The sequence below is a fragment of the Diplotaxodon limnothrissa genome, linkage group LG7 (assembly GCF_057381915.1).
Source record: "Diplotaxodon limnothrissa isolate DT_005_m linkage group LG7, D_limnothrissa_male_GT1.1, whole genome shotgun sequence".
Taxonomy (NCBI): Eukaryota; Metazoa; Chordata; class Actinopteri; order Cichliformes; family Cichlidae; genus Diplotaxodon; species Diplotaxodon limnothrissa.
Window position 1 is genome coordinate 44,454,910 of NC_140602.1, and position 21,754 is coordinate 44,476,663.

Below are 21,754 nucleotides of genomic sequence, written 5' to 3' on the forward strand. Positions count from 1 at the left end.
GACAAGGGACGAAGTCCAGTTTTTCTCTGACCTTTCAGCATACGTAGTGAACAACAACCACAACACTATTAACTATTACTCAGCCTAACAACATGGCATGGGTATTACTAGTCATAATACCTGCCTCTGTCAGATGTGAAAGATGCCGCAGAAAGCAACCGTTTGCGAGGAAGCATTCACCTCTCAATGTCACTGCTAGCAAACACTAGCTAAGATGCTAATACATTAACTTCCATTAACGCGAGTCTGCGTGTATTAGGAACAGACTGTGGCTTAGACATATTTGTCCATTTACATTTACAGTAATAAAAGCTATACAAGCTACAAAATTAATGTTTTACCTTGATGAGCGGCGACACTGCAACGGGGGGAACCATGTTGAAGCTAGGATGTGACTTCCGGTCGAAGCGGAAATAGTTTTTTTTTTCCCTTGAAGCAGTGCAAAATTGGACTTTTAGCGGAACATGAAATAATAATAATAATAATAATAATAATAATAATAATAATAATAATAATAATCATCATCATCATCATCATCATCATCATCATCATCATCATACGTTAATGCAAACAGTGGGCTAACACAACAGATATAAAGCTGCAATGTCGTGCCAACTTACCACACGGACAAGGTAGAGTGCTTTAACAAGTTAGAAATAAATAATTATTTGTTGAATATCTGTTGCAAACAATATTTCGTTAGACAACACGGTTTAATTCAAGTTTTTCTTCCATTTATATCTAACCTTTTATTAATGGGGCAGTGTTTGTTTGATAAATCTCAGAACTTGCATTATGTATTTTCAGAGGACGTTTCCAAAAATGTGTAAGAGATACTGATTTGGTCCGTTTTAGTGTTTATTTCAGTTCTGTTTAGTTTCATTTAGTTTACACGTTTTTATTTAGTTAGGATTTACTTTATTTAAATGTTCATTTTATTTTTGTTTTGGGCAATATTTGTAAAAGTCAGTATTTATGAATCTTAGAATATACCATATAGAACATACCATAGCAATATACCAATATATCCAGACATGGACAGAAATATGTCAGATTAGTGTGCTTTCTTCAGCATATGAACAGTTATTCAGTGGTAAGCTTGGCTCAGAATGAAGGCCTGATAGTCAGAAATAACAGGAAAATCCAGAGTATCTGATAAACAAAAGTGCATTATACGTGAGTAAAACTAACATTTCTGATGATAAAAGCATCTTTGTTTTTAAGGTTTTTAAAGAGTTTTACAATGAAAACACTTAAATTGTTCACAATTTAGTGTTTCATTCGTAAGTGTTTCAATTGAATCACGTGGTTTAGGTGTTATGTACGTAGTCATGTGTCAGTACTGCCAGGTTTTTATTTGTTTTTGTGATTTGTGTCTCATTGAAGTTTGAATTCGCTGTAGTTTCTAATAGCTGCCACTAGAGGCTACTAATCCCCTTCTCCTAAAAAACAAATAAATAAACAATCCTTTGTTGACTCACCACCATCCATTAACCAGCCAAACTTACATTATTTAAGTTCAGAGGTACATATCGAAAGATGCAGTGCATATTAATTTGGGGTCTTTATTATCTTTCTCAGGTATTGTCTTATTGCAACAACAGGACAAAATATAATGTGTTGAGAAAAAAATCCAAATAAAAAAAAAAAAAAAAATACAGGAAGTTCTTCTTAACTTTCTATACAGTGCATGAAAAGTACTTTGGCACAGAATTACATTTGTCTAAATCTTTAGTTAGACAAAGATAAATGTTTGAATTGGCCTTATAGAAAGGAATATACAAACAGTACATCATCCGCCGAAAAGACAACAAAAGTACAATCTTTTTATTAGCTGTATACTGCAAATATTCTTAAATTTTTGCAAAATCTTTGAAGCAAATTCATAAATTAAAGCCCAAACGAGGAAGAAATGAAGAAAACAGACAGAGAAATATATTAAAATACTGTTGTTTGAACAAATATTTGACACATAGTTTGATTTAGAGCTTTTTTGGGGGGTGGGGGTTAAAGTATGAGATTGTATGTGGCTAGCCTGGCTCCAGCAGTTGGAGCCACCAACCACACATTTTTTTCTGTCTAATTTCGATGATATAAAGAAAAAAAATAGATTGACACCAAATGGCCATTTTATACCAACTCCCAGTGTATAGCAACAGTAAACATAATAAATAACAAAAGATGCAAATAAGCAATATAAAACAAAAAAGCTGGTGCAGGATGTTCTTTAATCGTTGTCGTAGATGCACTCTGAAATGAAAGCAAAACAATAGTTAAAATGTATTTCCTGTGAGGGTCGTATCCACAGCCAGACAAATAAAATAATTTTTTTAATATTAACCCACACTCAACACACAAATCAGAAGTACAGCTTTTTTGGTTTCACACTCTTCTACTGGTTTCACATTTGTTTGGTTTAGCTGTTTTGGTTATTTTGTTTTAATACACTGACACCGCAAAGTATTCGACATGATGACAAATGGATTTCGTTTACATAGTTTACAATTGATAAGTTGAATGAATTTCTTTTTCTCAGTGTTTTGAGTCATGTGTCTGCTGCTCAGGTCCTTCCCACTTTTGTGAAAGAGGAGGGAATACACAATCTTAACCAACCATCTTAACCATTAATAGTACTGCACTTGTTTTGCAGTCAGAGGACCTGGGCACTGTGCAGTCGTTGAGTCAACCATGAACTCCCAAAGTATTGTGGAGTTAAATATGAGGGTGTGTCAAACACTGTCAAATTCCAGAACTCAACCATATAGAAAGTCTGTGGTGGGACCTCAAGAGAGCTGTGCATAAAGAGCCATACCTGCAAACCTCAATGTACTGAGGTTTGTGGGAGGGTTAAAATAAAATCCACTTTTTAAAGACTGCTCTGTCAGCAGTTATACTCCTAAAAGTTCAGCTGCACAGCAATGTATTCAGAACGTACCGTCTCCAATATCATCATAGATATCTCCATCGCTGTAAACAAAAACAAAAACATCAGTACTGCCAGTATGTTGTTTAGTTTCTAGCTTAGCATAAATGTGTGAATGTCTGTAGTACTTACTCCATAGCAATGTGGCTGGTCGAGACATAACCAACTGTAAAATGCACATTTTAAGGGTTTAATGGTAAATAGTGCTAGGATTTGTTAATTGGGTAAATGGAGATCTTAAATATATCTATCAATTAATCAATATAATTGAGTAAATAGATACTCACACTTGCCGTCTTCATTTCGACAGATCAGTTTGTTATCCACAGCTTTAGCAATCACATCAAGGGCCTCTCCTGCTTTTACTGGCAGCTCTTTGCCACTCCATTTTTTATTTGTAAGATTGTGGATGACATTCACCTGGTACAGCACCTGTATTTCTCCTTCATACTGAAACAGATTTAAAATTTATATATCTATATATGTGTGTGTATATATAAAAACATGCGAAATAAGATAAAAGATATTGTAAGTGTGGTTGAAACATGTTAGAGTGACAAACCTTAAACTTCTTCCTGAATTCCTTCTCCTCCTTCTCAAACTTTTTCTGCTTCTTAGGGTCCATTTCGTCAACTTTGGTTTTGATTTTCCCAGGTGGAATACTTGATGGGAAAACAAACAGAAATTGGAAAGAAATAACAGCTGTATTAAGACATTTCAGTTCATGGATCTAAACAGGTTGGAGTTGATCTTAAATACAGTCTTTTGTTGTGAGGTTGATCTACCTGCTGATGGGAGGTGGGATAGGTGCATTTTGAGAGTCGACGTCATCATATATTTCCTCATCAATTGCTTGACCCGGCTTATCTGTGTTAACACAAGGAAATGGTCGGTGAGTATTGGATTGGATAGTTTTCACTAAGCCTGAATGAAGCTTTAGTTTGCAAACCTTTCTTAAAGGAACACCGTAGACATTATAATAAATGTTACAAAAGAGTAAATATAACAAGTATAACTCACAGACCATCACTATAGTGTTACAGTGGAAAAATACTACAAGTTAAAGTCAAGAAAGTGGGACAGAAATGGCAACGACACAATAGTATCAATATAAAGTTGAACGATCTTAGAACCGATTAGCCTCAATAAGCCTTTGGGTCCTAAAAGACAAACCAACCTGTACCAGAAAAACTTATGTGTGCATTAACGTCTTGTTATGTTAGAGAAACCGTGCCAAGTTGTGTTATTTTGAAATGGACAGTAAAGTGGTCAAATGAGTCAAATGAGTTATACCTGAATTCCCATCTGCTGTAAATTGGCTGGGTGGAGGCACTCTGGGACAACAGAGGAAAAGATAGTTAAAAAATATTATATCCTTTATATTGCTACAGTATCATCAGTTAAAAGTGTGTTAATGTGACTTAAAGCAGCCCTGATTAACAATCATATTCAACTCTGGTTAAAACATGCTTTTGACAGTGTTAGCTGTTAATACATTGATTTTTCTGATTGAGTTGTACAGCAGTCGCGCACATGCAAATTACTCCCAAAGATTAGTAAAATCACAGGTAGTCAGTGATCAGACACAAACATGTAAACGTGACCGTTAGACTCCAGCTTCTCAGACTGCGGAAGTTAAACTGCAAATTAGGACGTTTCAGTGTTATTCAGACAGAGGTGAAGTGTTTTTTCTGATGCCGATGTCGGGAGAAATCAAAACTGAAATGCGGCGTCACTGATAAAAGAGGAGTGACGGCTGAAAGATTAAGGATTAACAACAGTGGACAGTAGATCTGTGGTCAGTCTTACTACTGAGTGTATTTTACACTTTAGAGCTGGCAGGGCGTCTGTTTCGGTCAAACATCCGCAGGAAGCTGCGGGGCTTCAAAGAAGACCTGGGATCGAAGGGACTGGAAAGCCAACCAAGGATGTAATGATCTGCTCTTCTGTCATGTTTTCTGAATCTTTCCAGAGTGTCTTTACGTTTGCATTTACCCGTTTTTTTAAATAACAAAACCAGTTCTCACCTGACTTCTAAGTTTGGATCGACAACATCATCATATATTTCTCCTTCTTCTCCTCCTGGTAGAGGTGGTAGGACAACTACAAGGCATAAGAGATGTAATCAGCAAGATTTCATTGTGTGAGCAACAATATTATTAATATAATAATATATAATAATAAAATGAAACACAGTATTGTAAAATGTACCTCCTGGTCCTTTTTTAGTGCTGTAGAGAAAAAAAAGAGAGATATTAAATGAGAAGCAGGCCAACTTGGCTAACTTTGTTTTTTCACAGTAAATTGGAGAAGTGCTTCATGGGGTAACAGCAAGACAGTAACACTGGAGTTGCCATTAGCGTTTCATAACCCTGACTGACTAGCATTTTCAAACGTATTATCTACGTCTGTGTCTGTGAAGAAGTGTTGGGGCCACATTAAGGACTCATCATTTACAGTTGCAATCCCGTACCTGTTATCAACTACATCGATGTCATCGTAGACTTCGGGTTCGTACGCCTGCTGAAGTGAGGCTCCTTGATTCTTCAAGGAGTTAAAGTCAATTTCTACTGAAGTCGTCTTCACGTAGCCAACTGTGAGAGCAAAATGAAGCATTGACGAGATGTTAGTGTTGCTCCTACAGTCAGCTTTGAAGCTAAAATATTGACTAAAAATGGAAAAAAAGACCATAGATGGTGCATAGAGAGATAGCTGATCCTGTATTTGCTGATACAAGTGACAATTTATCCTGTCAGCAAAGAGTTAGAGTGGAAGGTGACGAGAAACTGAGAAAATTGAGGGGTAGATTGTGAACCTACTGGATCCATCCTGTGCTCTTCCCAACCATTTACCCTCGGGGTTTCCCTGGACTCGAATGATGTCCACGGGGTCTCCCTGCTTCAGACCAAGGTCAGTCTTGCTGCTTCGACAATCTGTGGATGCCTTTCCTTTCTGAAGGACATCTAGGGGACCAACCAACTAACACACAACCATGCATGCACATGAATTCAAATGTGCACATGACAAATAACTTGGTTTTGATGACTGAGGTGTGACAGTCTTATTGATTCTACCTGAGACGTTCACTCACTTTGAATCTTTTCCGGGCCTCTTGTTCCTTCTTCTCTCGTTCCTTCTGCTCCTTCTTCTCAGCCTCCTGACGTTTTTTCTCCTCTTTGTCCTCTTTCTCTTTCTTCTTCTCTTGCTTTTGTTCCGCTGCTTCCCTTTAACACCAAAAGTACAAAGCATTTAAAAACAAAAGTTTTGATAGATGGATGGATAAATAGGTTTAAGATTCAGTTTTATTGGGTAAGAAAGGTGAAGAAGAGCTTTCAGACTGGGTGGAGTTTGTGACAGAAAGCTAACAGGAAGCCTTGAAGGGAACAGATTACAAGATGGTAGCGATGTATAGTTTAATGAGCCACACATCAATGCTGAAGATGCTCAGATTCTCACTGGGAGTAACAGGGATTGATTGTACCAATTTAGTCAAAATAAACCTGGTTTATAAATGTATATATTTTATGTTTATGTAAGATATTCTTAGGTTCTATAAAAACAAGAGCTTTATTTGATATCATTACCCAAAATATTCCAAGACTTCTGATGTCCCTTAAAAAGTGAAGTTAGAAAGGAGATTTAATTTACTCTAAGTTTGTCTGCTCCCTTGTTTTAATCGGTTAAAGTGCCACAGACCGAAAAGCAACAACATCTCATAGTGATGCAAAACAACCACTAGATGGTAGTGTTAATAAGGTGTGACGTGGACACAGCTGAACATTTACCGCAGACATTTTGAACTTTGGGTCTAAGCAGACTTATTTCATACGCAGTCCTCAAACATTGTGTATAAAAAGGCCAGTTATTCTTTCACACTTTAAAACCTAGACATCACGAGTGAGGTGTGGGATAAGCCAATGGAGGTGTGACAATCTCTCACCATCGTTCATCAAGATCTTCATACATCTCTCCATCATCATCATCGTCGTCATTAATTTCCTCCTGGGAGGAGAGGACATAAAGCAACAGAAATATATAAGGCTATAACCTTAGTCAAGTTAAGACACGTTTAATTTTAGAGTATAAACTTTTCAACTTAATTATTTGAATTCGTTAAAGATATTTAACCTCCAGAAGTTCTGCTTGGACTACAAAAGCCTCTTTGAAGCAGACCTACAATCTGTCAAAAGTCATGTTTTTTTACCCATACGTTCATTTATAATTACTTCCAGGGCTCGTGTTATTTAGTCACTATTCTGTTGCCGTTTCCTTCTGTGGTACCACTGGTGGTGATGTGGTTTATTCTGCACTTTCACCTGCATGGCAATCTGTATTTATATGAGTGAAAGTAATTCAGCATGTCTCACCTTTCCTCTCTGGCTTGGGTGGGCTGCAAAAAGAGAAACAATAAAGCAGCGTTACAATGAGACCCTTTTGAAGCAGATATCACTATCTGAATTCATGTTCATACTGTGAAGTTTAACGTGCTCAATGCTGACTGTCAACTGTACCAAAAACATTTTAAGAATTAGTCTTTTTTTAAGTATGATATGAAAATACATAATATTTAGAAAACTAAATCTCTTTAGCTTCATGCTAACTTTTTCATCTTTCAGCTGCTGCCTTCAAGGGTCGCCACAGCAGATCATCTGGGTCCATCTCACCATATCCCTAGCATCTTCCTCACCATCTTGTAAACTTTCTCTTTCAGTCTAGCTGCTATCCTTCTGTCAAAAATCACTTGTCTCCATCGGCTCCACCCTGCCTGCACTCTCTTCTTCACCTCTCTTGTGCGGGTCTGTTGCTTTGTACGGTAAAGTATTCATGTTCACTGCTTCTGCTCCCTGCATCTTATCCTTATGCTAACTAATGTAGGTAAAGGTAGGTAAACAGTGATGGTGAGGTTGCACTAGAATCCACTGGATTAAAAAAATATTTTGGGATTACTCCAAAATGAAGCATTTAAAATAGTATACTTTATACTTAGGAATAGTTGAAGCCATAACATTTTGAGTTCTAAAAATATTCTTTTCTTCCTTTCATACAACTCCACACATTTTCAATGCCAATAAAATGCATTTTACGTATTTAGAAATTACCACTGTCTCCTAGCACAAAGTTCAGCTTCTTCTGTTTTCCTGTGATGTTAAAAAAAAGTTGTGCAACACTAGTTTTAGAGACTTAGAGACTTTTACTGGACCTGCAGATGGTGGTAGAGGCGGAGGAGAATTGGTCACGTGATCGACATCGTCGTAAGTGTCTTCTTGCTGGTTCCTAAACAGCAGGTTAGGATTTAGCTGTTATTAATTCGAGTAGCATTATCCAGATAATACACAGCATGTCCAACATTTATCACCGTGTTTCTGTTCAAACAGGAAAATGAAAAAGTGTGTTTAATGTGTCACTCACATGGCTCCAGGATGTCGTGGGGGCAGATTTGGCAGTGCAGGTGGTGGGGCTTGATTCTGGGCCACATGGTTGCTCGCAGCAATGGGTTTCTTAAAACTGGGACCTGCAGCAGAAACATGCAGTGTTGACGCTGTGTTAGCCGATTACTCTTTAGGTCGTTTTGCTGTACTTTACTTGCTTCCAGTGTAAATTTAGCACTTTTTAGACCAATGCAAATGAATTTCACCAACACTGTCTGACACCATCTCTGATGACCACACAAGACGTGTACATAAATAGATGGGTATCTATGTTTCTAAATGTGAAAAACTTCCATTTTTCTTTGAAATAGGTCTCTCTAATTTCTGTGATGATTATATATGTCAAAGAGTCACATCAGTCTCATCTAGACACATCGAAACTGGTGCAAAGATGGTCCTCTGTACATAACCTTCAGAGACTGTTGACGGTATGTGTTAATAGGACTCTGACTATGATCAAGAATAATATATAAAAAAATTTCTGCAACGAGGCATTTGAATCTCCTAGAGTGTTTTTCCTGCTTAAGTAACCCTTGTGTCACAAGATTTCGAGAACAATGACCAATCTTCGTTCACTGTCCACATAAAAAAATGTCCCAGGAACTTTAAAATGTGACTCACGGAGTTTTGAGAGTACTGAAAGTAAAAGTGAAAATGGCTACGTCTTTATGGAGTCTTTTTTGCCATGAAATGTATTCAGGTGTATAATGTGTAATGCACAACAACCAGGAAGTAATTAACAGTAAGTGCTTCAAAATGGTGTGTCTGTAATGTCGGTAAATGTGTTTCTTTGGCCACTAAATTTGAATGATGCACCTAAAAACAAACTCCAGTAATGTAGGCGATGCGAATTATGTAAATCTTTATAACTTTACTCAAGATCAATATAGGATCACAAAAGCCATAAGAAATAAAGGAAAGAAAGTGAGAGTACAGTGTTATTATCCAGAGTTATTACTAGTGGACGCTAGGCAATGTGGTTTGGTGGAATGAATCTCACAAAACTGCAAAACTGTGATCAGAACATTGCTCTCTTGGCCTTTAGAATTCCAGCCAAGACAGCCGACCCGACCTCTGACTGGAATATATTCACGTATGTTTCTATAGACAGAGCCTGTCTTTAAAAAGGCTCGCTGGCTTGCTGGAACTTACTTCCCCATGTGGTGAAACAAACTCGGCTGTCAGAGTGGCGAGTGAAGTGGGGGTAGAAAAGAGAAACTGGACAGGGAACTTGCAAATAGAGGAACCTAGTGTCACTTTAGTCTCTTATGTGAAGCTCGGAAGAACTGCAGCATTTGTGTAAACACACTGAAAATACACAGAGTATCTTATGCAGTGCAATATTTCATACACAAGCATACTTTGTGTATTTCTTTTAGGTCTTATAAGCTAAAGTATGCTCAATAACTGCTGGCCAAACACTGCCCACGTCACTGAAACCACACTGACTTGTGAAGCAACTTCTATTTCACACTTCAGAAATGCGTTAACAGATCCTGTCCAAAGTAGCATTGCGGGCGATATAGAGGAAATGCACTTCAACCAATAAAATAAGAGGAACACCTTCTTTAGACAGTCACGAGAGCTGCATGCTCTTGAGTGCCCCACATTAACTCTTACACATTTAACCCTTTTCACGGGGGTGGGGAGACTGACTCTGCTTCTATAGAGAGTCCATTACATAAAATGTTGCTGGGGCTTGTTTTCCTGCAAATTCTGCTGTGTTTAATTTGCCATATGTGTTGTATACAGATTGAGATTAGAGAACCAAACACCCATGAGACCAAACTGAAAACAAAGGATGTAAAATCAAACAAAAAGCTGAAGTATTTCTGACTGGGGGGGTGGGGGGCGCACATGTGCATCCCTGCTGGCTGGCAAAAGTTTACTGCCTGAAGCTGAACTCCCTGTCTCACATATGTAGAGCATATTTTCTACTTTCTTGTACGTTAGGCCATACTGCAAAGCAATAAAATGTTCATTTTCATCTCATTTTGAAAAGCCTATTTTGTGAGTTTGTTAAGCATTTTTTTAGAGTTCTCTTTTGATAGAGATACACATGATCTCATCAAGATTTGTCAGCAACCACAGCGGTCATCCATTTTTTATTAATAAAAAACAAATCCAAGACCTAAGTTTGGGTTTAAATGCTGTTTTCTAGTATTTCTTAGTGTACTCTTTGGATATTCAGCATTTCTTTAAACTAGAAACACCGAACTGTTCATCTATCAAATAAAATAAGTTTTTTTTCTAGTACAAGTGTATTTATTTACTTTCAAATAGTAAGGTTTCTTGTTCTGTATTGAAAAGTACACATTCTAGTCTTGCAACACTTCTGCTGTCATCTTACAGTAATGGGTGATAACAGGTAATTAAAATAAACAACAAATATATTTACATCTATGTATATTTTTTAAAGTAAAATTCTGAACTCTCCTTCGATTCTGAATAAAGGAAGTAGCTAACGTGCTGGGTTAACTTTAGCTTCATGAAGGTGTGATCACACGTGTCTGGGACAACGTTAAACTGTGAAAGCACGCCTCCACTGCATACTTGTGTAGAAAACACCAGACTGCTTTTCATTTAGGTTTAGTATCTTGCCCTAAGATCCTGTGTCATGCAGACTGGAGGAGGGATCAAACCACTGACCTTCAACTTAGTAGAAAACCTGCTTGACCTGCTGAGCCACAGCCACCATAAGTGGTACCATATAAATGAAACTGAATTGAATGATTCAGTAGATGATTACATTTAACTTTTACAAATATGGAAGGCTGTCAGCAGGTTTCTGAATGTGATAACTCGAGAACAAAGCAACATAGGAGTGCCAAATTGATACAATTGTATCTACTAAAACTATTAGGAGTTGTTTAAATCTCAGTGACCTCGGCCTCAAGGTCAGGGGTCAGGGGTCAGAGGATAAGTTTCCTCAAAATCTTGTGAATGTGACAACTTTATCGTGGCTTGCTATACAGGTGGATGTCAGCAACCTGTCTGCTATCCGCCTAACTCAGTAATTCAGTCAATTTATGCTCACGACACCCTAAACAAACCAAAGTTTCAAGGCACACTTGTGTTCATATTTGTGAAAAACAGCATCTCAAACATTTTACATGCTCGTGGTGCTTCTTTTGATTACACTGTCAGATTAAAAGACTTTTGGTCATTTGGACCTGCAATAAGTTCCATTAGTTTATAACTTGCCTCAATAACCTTATCAGACCCTTACACACAGGCCAACAAACGGTCTTGGTTCAGATCCACCACTCTATTGAAGCAGGCCAAGTTTTCTCAAAATATATATTTGGCTTCTACGTGGCTTCCTTCCTTTTGACACCCTGAGCCAGATGAAGCCACAATCCAAAAGGCAATGACCTTTGGCTGAAACGTGGCCCATCTCTTTACTTTTCTTTGGGAGTTGACTCAGGATGAGTACAAACACCACATGTCAGCCACAGGTCTACCAATTATGGGCCAGATGTCAGATGTGTTATAACATTTGGGTCACATCATGTACATGCTTGCCATAACCCATATCGAGCATGGTTCATGACATTTAGCTCAGGGCTGGGCCACATATCACAACTAAAGGTGGGTCTTGATACATCATTTGGTCTCAGTGTTGCTAATTCAAGTCAATAACCTGGACTTATCTATAGCTTGTGTGTCATTGGGGTCTTTTGGGGCATATTTATAACAAGTACAAAATCTCTCAGCTTTGTGGTTATTTGTGGTTAATTATATTAATAGCCTGCCTGTGCAACGGTTTTGGTTGAGCGAAATTATAGTATTTTATTTTTATGTTATCCCTGCATAGTACTACTTTTCAAGTATATGCGTCTGTGCAGTGTACAGATCCAGAGTGTACTATCCGAGATTGCTAGTGTCAGCAGACAATTTAGCATCCAACCAAACTGTTACGCCTCTTGGCTGTATGTATGGCAAAAAGTCAGCATGCCACTGACCAAAATGATAGTGTGGCTTTGCGGTTACACGGACAAATCCAACTTACCCTCGTCAGAGGCCTCTGAGCCTCTTTTAATGTTCTCCAGGTTGACTTTCGGAGGTCGGTTAGGTTTAGCAGGAGGAGGACCCAGAGCCAAGCTGTTGGGGAGAGGGTTACGCTTTGGGCCTGATGAATCATTTCCGTTAACACCACCGCTGGCCAGAGGAGAGGGCTTGACTGGCTTCTTAAAACTGGGCTTCTTACTGGCTGGAGGTTTTGGAGGAGGAATGGAGTTAGTAGCTGTAAGGCCAGGTTTGCTGGTCCCACCACTCTCTGTCTGCTCAGTCTTTTCCTCCTTGTTGAACAGATTCTGAGCAGTCCTGAAGTTTGAAGTGGGCTTAGAAGAAGAGTTGGCCAGCGATGAAGGTTTGATCACATTGTCTTTGTTCCCTCCTGCCTGTTCCTCAGCTTGCTGCCGTAATTTTACAATGCCGCCAATCGGTTTTTGTTGCACACCAGGCAATTTAAGTGGCGCAGGACTGCTGTTTGGTGCTGCATTGTTTTCGTCTTTAACCCAGCTGGGCTTGTTGCTGATTGCTGGTGAAGGTTTAGGAAAGGCAGGTTTGGACTCAGACACGGTGGAGGTAAGAGGAGGTTTGTTGAATGGAGGCTTCTGTGCCAGGCTTTTAACTTCAGGAGCCTGTGATAAGGGTGATTTCAAGGGTGTCTGCTGTTTATTAACAGTAAAGGGTTTGCTGTTCGTGTTGCTATCATCCTGGATGTTGGCAAATCTGCTTGCCAAGGCTTTAGCTTTATTTGGCTCTTGTACCTCTGTGTCACTTTTAGTAGATACTGTGTTTTTTAGGAAACTTGGTTTTGGAGCCGTATTTACTGCACTGCCAGAGAGGCTTTCCAAGACTGGTTTCTTCTGTATAGGTGGGCCAGAGGAGAGGGTCGGGTGCAAGGGTTGTTTGATACGTCCAGGCGGCGCAGAGGAAGTCTCGTCAGTGCTTCCCCCACCTGCTTGGAAGCGAGCCATGATGGCCTTTACATCTGACTTATTGTCCTGAAGGGAAAAAAAAGACATAAGGGGTTCAGAAAGTGAGTTAATAAGAATCCAACACCACAGTAAGGATCAAACAGATGTTTACTTAAAGAAGAATCTAAGCTAAAGGAAAATAAGACCGTGCTTGCTAGAACATAAATGGCTTCAGCAGAAAATAAAATCCAGACAGAGCAAAAAGGGAATTTAAAAAAATGAGTTGCTCACACTGAGCTGCCATGAAAGTTCAAATAGGAACAGAAAGTTTCATTTCCTCTCATTTCCTTTCATTGTCCAGTCAGTAGAATTTGTGCTTTCTCTTCAGTTTCTCTTTCACTGCTCAATTAAACGGTCTTTTTTTCTCCCCAGTAATTTACCCAAGATCCCTCTCACACTATTTTTTTCTATGCACACATAGAAACTTAATGCACAGAGCTTTGTCTCAAAAGGTTAATCACAGGCTTTGTGGTTCAAACATGTTCAAATGACACTACATCTCAAAGTGTAGTAGTGGTTAGGCCAGCACCTTGATTGCAGCTACGGATTTGCAAAAGTGACCCTGTTTGTTAGTGTCTCTCTGTTAAAGATTTAATGTTTATAACAAAATATCCTCTGTCATGAAAATAAGGGATTTTATGTTCCTTGACTATAAGTATTCTCAGCATTTACAGGATTGTGTAATACAGGAACTTTGCAGATGACTCATGTCATTATTTTTCTATGTTTGGCACTCTTAAGCAATATTTGGAAAAAAAGAGACTATTTTCTGTCTTACAGTATTTTACCTTGAGAATTGCCAGCATTCAAAACACATCTGTTTCTGAGTCTGTTGCATTTGGCAGCATGGTGCAGTGGTTAGTATTGTTGACTCATACCTGGTATGAGTTCTGACCCTTGTGGTCAGGCTTTGTATGTGCATGTTCTGCCTGTGTAGGTTTTCTCCAGGTGCTCTAGCATCATTTCACAGTCTAAAGACATGGATATTTGGCTAACTGGTGGTTGTAAAGTTGTTGTAGGTACACTCTTATGTTGCCCTGTGATAAACTGGCGAGTTATCCCTACTCTCACATGATGTCCACAAGGCTGTGTGATGAGCCCTTTCCTCTACTCCCTCTTCACCCACGACTGCAGACCTGCTGATGGTTCCAACACCATCATTAAGTTTGCAGATGACACCACGGTGATTGGCCTCATCAGTGACAACGATGAGGCCGCCTACAGGGAGGAGGTGGATCGTCTGGCTGAGTGGTGCGACAGAAACAACCTGCTGCTTAACACCGAGAAGACCAAGGAGCTCATTGTGGACTACAGGAGGAATGCTGACCCACATCCACCCATCCACATTAAGGGGACGGCTGTGGAGCGTGTGAGCAGCTTCAAGTTCCTGGGAGTCCACATCTCCGAGGATCTCACCTGGACGACCAACTGCTCCAAGCTGGTCAAGAAGGCTCACCAGCGCCTCTTCTTCTTGAGGACTCTGAGGAAGAACCACCTGTCCTCAGACATCCTGGTGAACTTCTATCGCTGCACCATCGAGAGCATCCTGACCAACTGTATAACAGTCTGGTACGGGAACTGCTCTGCCTCGGACCGGAAGGCGTTGCAGAGGGTCGTGAAAACTGCCCAGCGCATCGCCGGAGCACCACTTCCTGCCATAAAAGACATCTACAGGAAGCGGTGTCTGAAAAGGGCTGGGAAAATCATCAAAGACCCCAGTCACCCATCACATGGACTCTTCACCCTCCTGCCCTCTGGGAGGCGCCACAGGAGCCTCCGGACTAAGACCACCAGGTACCGGAACAGCTTCTTCCCCACAGCTGTCAGACTCCTGAACTCTGCCTCCTGACATCTGACCCACGTTAAACTCATGGACTGAACATACACACACCCACAATGGACAACTGTACCCTCAAACACAATAATAACATGGACTGAACCACCACTCACAACCACTAGCACTTTATATAGCCTCTGTAGAAACTATCTACACCCTCACTTATCTTAACTGCACTACTGTATAGCTCTGTGTAAATAATCATTCTGTACATTCGATAATCTTTAATCCTACAACTGTTTACAACTTGCATAGTTCCCATTTCTGTATAGCTGTATATCCCAGATTCTGTAAAGTTATTTATTTCATATTCTGTATAGTTTTTCATATTTATATCCTGTTCATATCCTGTACATAGCTTGTACTCACTACAGCCTGTACATACTTATAGTTATAGAATATTCACAACATACTTCATACCGTGTACATTATAACATACCATAATAGACCCATTTCTGTAATATACTCACATATCTATATTATTGCTAATATATATTGTAATATATCTATATCACTAAAGCACTTCTGGATGGATGCAAACTGCATTTCGTTGCCCTGTACCTGTGCATGTGCAATGACAATAAAGTTGAATTCTATTCTATTCTATTCTATTCTATTCTATTCTATGTCAGAGTAAATGTGCTACATATGTCTGTACAACAAAAGCATCCTATAGGTTAAGATTAATAAAAGAAAAGATAATCAATCGAAGGATTGAGTGATTTTTCTTTTCTTCAGATGTTTAATATACTTGTCTTACAATCCCACACAATAATGTGGAAGTCTTAACATCAACTACTGCCCAGTTATTGTCTTCACTCCAGGTTTCATCATTTAAAAAACACACAATAACTAAAAACTTCCGACTAAAAAAAAACCCTTCTCTCAAACCACACTCTGTACCAACTTCCTGGTTTGTCACTGTCATAAACACAAGTTTCAAATGGCCCCAGTTTAAAAGCATTTATTACATGGACCTTTGTAATATACCTGTTTCAAGGTAGCTGCAAAATGGTGTTTACACTGGAAATAATTTAGATGGTCTGTGTTTTTAGAGTGGCTTTGAATGAATGAGGAGTTCAAATATGTGAACTGGAACAGTCGGTCTGTGATGTAAAAGTGTGAGGCAGGAATAAGCTGCATTACTAACCTGAGGTACATTATTAACCACACTTTCATCCAGCGTCAGTTTAACAAAGTGTCATATATTTGGCTCGTGACCAACTAGGAGCCACACCTATTCTAATGAAGCTGGCTTGAGCAGGAAGTAGAGATAAGAGCATGAGGACACACAGCTGCAGCTATTCCTATGGAGCAATAAAAGCAAGGGAACACAATGCAATGGAAAGTGCAAATGCGCACCGCTATAAACAGAAACACTTAGCACACAGTGTTAACGTGCACTTATGTGCTGAGACTTAGACACAAAAACACAGAGTGAAGTGGAAGCTGATTTCTCTTGCTGACTTCTCATTGTAATAATGTGATATTGCATATGATGGCTCAGTGAGTTTCATAATCAGCATACAGTCCTGTGAAAAAGGAATATCACCCCATGGTTCAGTAGCTTGTAGAAACACCCTTAGTAATAATAACTAAAAATAGTTCTCTTCTGTATTACGTTGCAACGTTATAGAGGAATTTTAAAACACTGCTTCTGTTCATTGAAATTTGTGGGCATTTTTGCATTTGTATTGGTTTTGGATGCACAGCTCTCTTAAGGTCCCACCACAGCGAGGTTGAGGTCTGGACTCTGACTAGAGCATTGCAGTCCCTTGTGTTTTTTCTTTTTCTATTTTAGTCATTATATGTGGTTTACTGCTGTGCTTGGCATCATTGATCTGTTTCGTGACCCAATTTCAACCAAGATTTAGCTGAAACTGCACATTTAATTCTAGAACACTTTGGTATACAGAGGACTTCATGGTTGACTCAGTGACTGCAAGGTGCACATGTCCTGTGGCTGCAAAGCAAACCCAAATCATCAGCATCATCCATCAATAAGCTTGAAAGCTAGTGTGAGCCGCTTGTATCAACATGCTGTTTAGTTTTCCCCAAGCATGGTACAGTGTATTATTATTGCCAAACATTTGCTCTTTGGTCTCATCTGTCCAAAAGGCACTGTTCCAGGAGTCTTGTGATTTTTTCAGATGCAACTTTGTAACCTAAGTTGTGCGGCTCTGCTCTTTTTAGAAAGAAGAAGCTTTTTCTTTCAGCCTTTCCAGACATGTCATACTGTAGCGTCTGAGAAATACACTTCCAGTATATTTTACTGATGACATAATGCCCCAGTACTGTACATGGATCTATCTACTCTGGCGACCCTCTCTCTGGAAAGTAAGGGAGTGACAAAAAGTACCAGTCTCAGTCTTTAAGATGATGACTTTAGTCACCACCAGTGACCATGGACCAGACCATGTAGGGAATTTCGAGTCTTTAAAAGCTACACTGTCTAAAGAACTGAATCAGCAGTGGAGAAGTGGATGGTGTTTTATTTGATACATTTGGACACATTTTATTCTGAAATGTGCATTCACTGTTATCAATGAATGCACATCCACTGTCAACAACATGGCTTCAGTGTTGAAGAGAGAAATGTCAGCATATGCTCTTTAACAGCCAATCTCTCAGTAAACTGAGAGAGACAGTGGGTGGAACTTCACTGCAGTGGTGCCAGTAACATCAAGCGTTAAATATGTTAATGCTGAGCCTGAAATGCGGTTGAGTATTAAATCGGTAGAAAGAAAAAGAGGAAAGTTCCCTCATAATACTTCTGTTTTTTAACCGCGGTAAGCTATAAATTGCCCAATATGTTATGTACAGGATTATTGCAGTTGCTTCTTCTCGAGATACGGGTGCACTGCAGTTGCAATTTTGTAAAGGACCTGCAAATTTTGTCACATACCAGAAACACCTCTTGATAGGATAGCCATTTATTGCACTACAGCTCAACACAAAGCTGCCATAGTTTGTGTGGCACCTATATACTTCTCTGAGATGGTTCAAAGGTTTGAACCATAAATTTAATGCAAAGCTGTTTAATGTAATTCTAGCTATGAAAATAATTATATGTAAATAATCCATTGTTATGGTGCAGGGTCAATGCACAAATAACATAATAAGCACAGAGTCTTGGATGCTAAACCAGTTACTCCAAACACATTTTCTCTTTTAATGTTTGTTCTTTCACAGAAGCCTTGTGAAAAGTGACCAGCTGAGAAACGACAGAGGAAGAGGAACCACGATTTCTATTTACAGTGTGATGAAAAGTGCAGAGCAAAGGTGCCTTGCTTAATCGAACTGACACAAAACCCAGAACCACCAACCCCAACTGTGAGGTTGAACTTTTCATTTTTTACACAGTACGTGAAAAGAAAATTGGGACAAAAATGCTTTAAATATCAAACTATTTTTAACGAGTTTAAACACGTGGTTTTAATTCAGCATTTTACTTTACTTAACTTTAACGATCACTGAAATGAATGAAAGCTTATGTTGACTGCTCAGAATACAAATATGACAACTCTGCTTTTGTCAGTGTGTACACATTAACTCGCTCAAGCAAATTAAAATGTACCAGTTTGTAATAATAATCAAGTATGGCTGACTTCTAAAAGATACAAAAGCTCATGCTATCCTGTCACGATAAGCCGTCTATAACACACATAACAACCATTCTGCAGTTTCAAGAGCAAGTTCCTTCTGTTAAACCCACAGTGCCCACTTAGAATATTTCAATCATTTAAAATGTGATGATTAATTATTTAAGTGTCTTAAGTTTTACTCACCATCTTGAGGAAGACTTTCCCAGGCAGAGAGCTGGTCAACGACTGGCTGGTGGATAAAGGAGAGTGTTTGTTCAGTGCCTCTGTGCGAGTTTCTGTTTCTGTCACAGAGAGAAAGGCACTGAGATAGTGAGTGTTGATAGTGAATGACAAAGAGTGTGGCTGAGCATTGAGCATGTATGTCTGAGGGGGGGATGTATACTCCCGTTCTTTCAGTGACATAAGCATCTGTCTACAACTGACTACTTCCTCTCTTAGTAGTATGTGTGTTTTGTGTGACTGTGGGTGTCACAACTCCTGTTATCTCCGTGTTTTGATCTCATTGATTTGCCTATCCCTGGCAAATTCCCTGCAGTTTCCCACTGTCCTTAACAAATGATGTTCACTCAGTCAGAGGCAGGTCAAAATGAAAAAACAAACCAAAACAGCCACAGTCAAAACTGTTTCATGGCAACTGTGTTAAAGAGGTGTTATAGCTTGTATGATGAAAAGGTTTTTGGTCAGCAGTGCGGGAAGACAACAAGCCATAGCCAATGAACAACATTAGAAGACAGCACAGGAAACATTGTGGTCATATGAGCGGCGCAAAGACAAGACAAGCGTATAAGACCAGCGTACGTCCATGCTAGTGGCTCTTTGAAGCCTTAGAAGTGCTTTGAGCTAAAGCAGAGGTGCCACAGTTCATTTCACAGAGGGGCAAACTGGTAAATGACAATCACATAAAGGGCCAAGCTTATATATTGAATTTATCACATGGCCTCATGTACTTTATGCAATTGTGTTCTCACACACTTATCTTTAAATATGTGAGAACACTTTAGGTTTATCTTATCATGTTTTCAAATGATAAGTCAGTGGTTTTATGGAAGAAAATGGTGTTATTTACATGCACTATTCAGCCTTCTGACATGAAAATTGGCTGCATGTTAGGATTTAAGAATTGCAAATGCGCACAGTTTTTCTGTTGTGAGAAAGTGAGCTTTACAGCTTCACTAAAAGAATACTTATAGTACTAGGCTTCATTTAGAAAACCTCTGTTAACGCTTCATGGCTTAAGTTTTGTTGTGGGTGTGTAGATCAAAAATGGCAATGATGATTACAAATAATCTTGTAGGAAATGCACAAGGGTTGTCATGGTCCTGGGTCGGTGACCCAGCGCTTTAAGTTTATTATTATCATTTTCCAATTTATTATCATGATTATTATTATTGTTTGAGTTCTACATGTTATATTCGGTCTGCCTCTGAGTCTGCGTCTGTATCTCTGTCTGTCTATGATGTCACCCCGTCTGTTTGTGAATCTGTCTGTTTAGTTCAATGTCTTGTCTGGTTCCATGTGTCTGAGTTTCCTGTTTTATTGTGAAGGTTTGTGTCGTATGTGAGTGTGCTCTGTTTACGTTTCCCCTGTCTCGTCAGCTGTGATTTCTCCCCGGTGTGTTCCCCTCCTGTCTCTCATCCCTTGATTACTGCCATCTGTGTATTTAAGCCCTGTGTTTCTCTGTGTCAGTGTCGCATCGTACCCTCAACTTGCTGTGTGTTTGTAATGGCCTGTCCTACAGCACCTCGGTTTAGAGTTTTGTTTTTGTAAGTTTTATTTCGTGAATCATTCCTCCAGCAATAAAGCTGCGTTTTCAGTTTATTCCCATCTCCAAGAGTCCTGCAATTTTGGGTCCACCACTTCTGCTTGCCTGCCACACAGCCAACCATGACAAGGGTGAAGAAGTAATTTATGTAGTCTGCCACTTCATGAATTGTCTGCCTTCAGCATTAGCATTCTTCTTTTTTTTGCCAGTCTTTATTAGCTAGGTTATTACTCTGCATATCCAGTGTCTCATATGTAACTGCAGGCGACAGCTACAGCTGGGTGGACCGAAATTTAATGAGAAGATGTAGTGATACGTAAAATTTGTAGAGAAGTTTCAGTTTCAGCATGCTAACAGCTAATAAGCTCAATTTAGAACTGAGAACACACTCTGTATAAAGAGCAGAAAATACAAGTGTCAACACAGGCTTTCTATGTGAAAGTTGAGTAACTCCACCAGTTGAGGCTCATTAACCCTAAAGAGAGCTAAGCAGCCCCCTAGTGGACACCAGTATGGCATTTTCTATCTTATTTTGTAGTAACAATTAAAAAAAATTCATGCAACATAGAATTTGTACCCGGAATCAGAACAAGCTGTAAAATCTGGACAGACAGTATTTTTAATGATGGCTACACATATCTTGTTGCATCCTTTCATGTTTTGTAATTTGCTTGTTCCTTTTCTTATCTGTCCCCCTTCCTCCATTGTGTTTGACATTCTCTGTATTTGTGGTTACAGGCCTGACCAACCTGCTGTGTTTGTCTGTTGTTTCTTTTCGCACCAACTAGTCCGGTTGGTGGTCAGTGGGGTCAGGAGGGGTCACTCCTGGTAAAAGTCTGTTACGCCACTGTCAGTGGAAGCTCAAAGGGACTATTTGGATTTCTCTCCAAGGTCTCTAATCGACCTGGCTTCCTTTTCCTTGGAATTTGTGAGGCACATTATGTCAGCATGCAAATTTGACACAGAGACAGTTTAAAGTGACTTTCTGTCTTACTTCAACCTTCATTCTTCTTCTTCTTACTTATAATTCACATTTTGAGGTGAAGGCCAGAGCTGAATTTAGAGCCAGTTGTGTGATGGATGTGTTTTTCTTTTCACTTTTTTTGCTTTGTTATATTGTACCATGTTTTGATTAGACTTATTGTTCAACTTATTGTACATTCACTTTCTGTTACACATCATAGTTATGTTACAACTATTCTTCACATCTGTT

General features: G+C 39.2%; 1 protein-coding gene across 1 annotated transcript; it reads right to left on the reverse strand.

Moving 5' to 3' along the window:
• Positions 1 to 2,209: 2,209 nt before the first annotated feature.
• fyb1b (FYN binding protein 1 b) lies at positions 2,210 to 19,136 on the reverse strand. Its single transcript, XM_085358164.1, has 19 exons — positions 18,963 to 19,136; positions 12,365 to 13,364; positions 8,333 to 8,435; positions 8,124 to 8,197; positions 7,291 to 7,313; positions 6,864 to 6,925; positions 6,015 to 6,147; positions 5,743 to 5,902; positions 5,397 to 5,517; positions 5,135 to 5,154; positions 4,951 to 5,026; positions 4,750 to 4,833; positions 4,217 to 4,257; positions 3,709 to 3,790; positions 3,486 to 3,585; positions 3,211 to 3,373; positions 3,056 to 3,089; positions 2,936 to 2,967; positions 2,210 to 2,250 (listed from the first exon to the last, which is right to left on the reverse strand). The coding sequence occupies exons 1-19, from the start codon at positions 19,134 to 19,136 to the stop codon at positions 2,228 to 2,230; spliced, it is 2,505 nt and encodes an 834-aa protein (XP_085214290.1). The 3' UTR covers positions 2,210 to 2,227.
• Positions 19,137 to 21,754: the final 2,618 nt, after the last annotated feature.

What these genes read in the sequence shown, in the direction of transcription:
- fyb1b (XM_085358164.1), bottom strand. Translation starts at nt 19,136, where the DNA reads ATGCTCAATGCTCAGCCACACTCTTTGTCATTCACTATCAACACTCAC. An exon ending in CCACGACATCCTGGAGCCAT is followed by an intron (nt 8,198 to 8,332) that starts GTGAGTGACACA and finishes CCTGCTGTTTAG; the next exon opens with GAACCAGCAAGAAGACACTT. An exon ending in GAAGATCTTGATGAACGATG is followed by an intron (nt 6,148 to 6,863) that starts GTGAGAGATTGT and finishes TTGGTGTTAAAG; the next exon opens with GGAAGCAGCGGAACAAAAGC.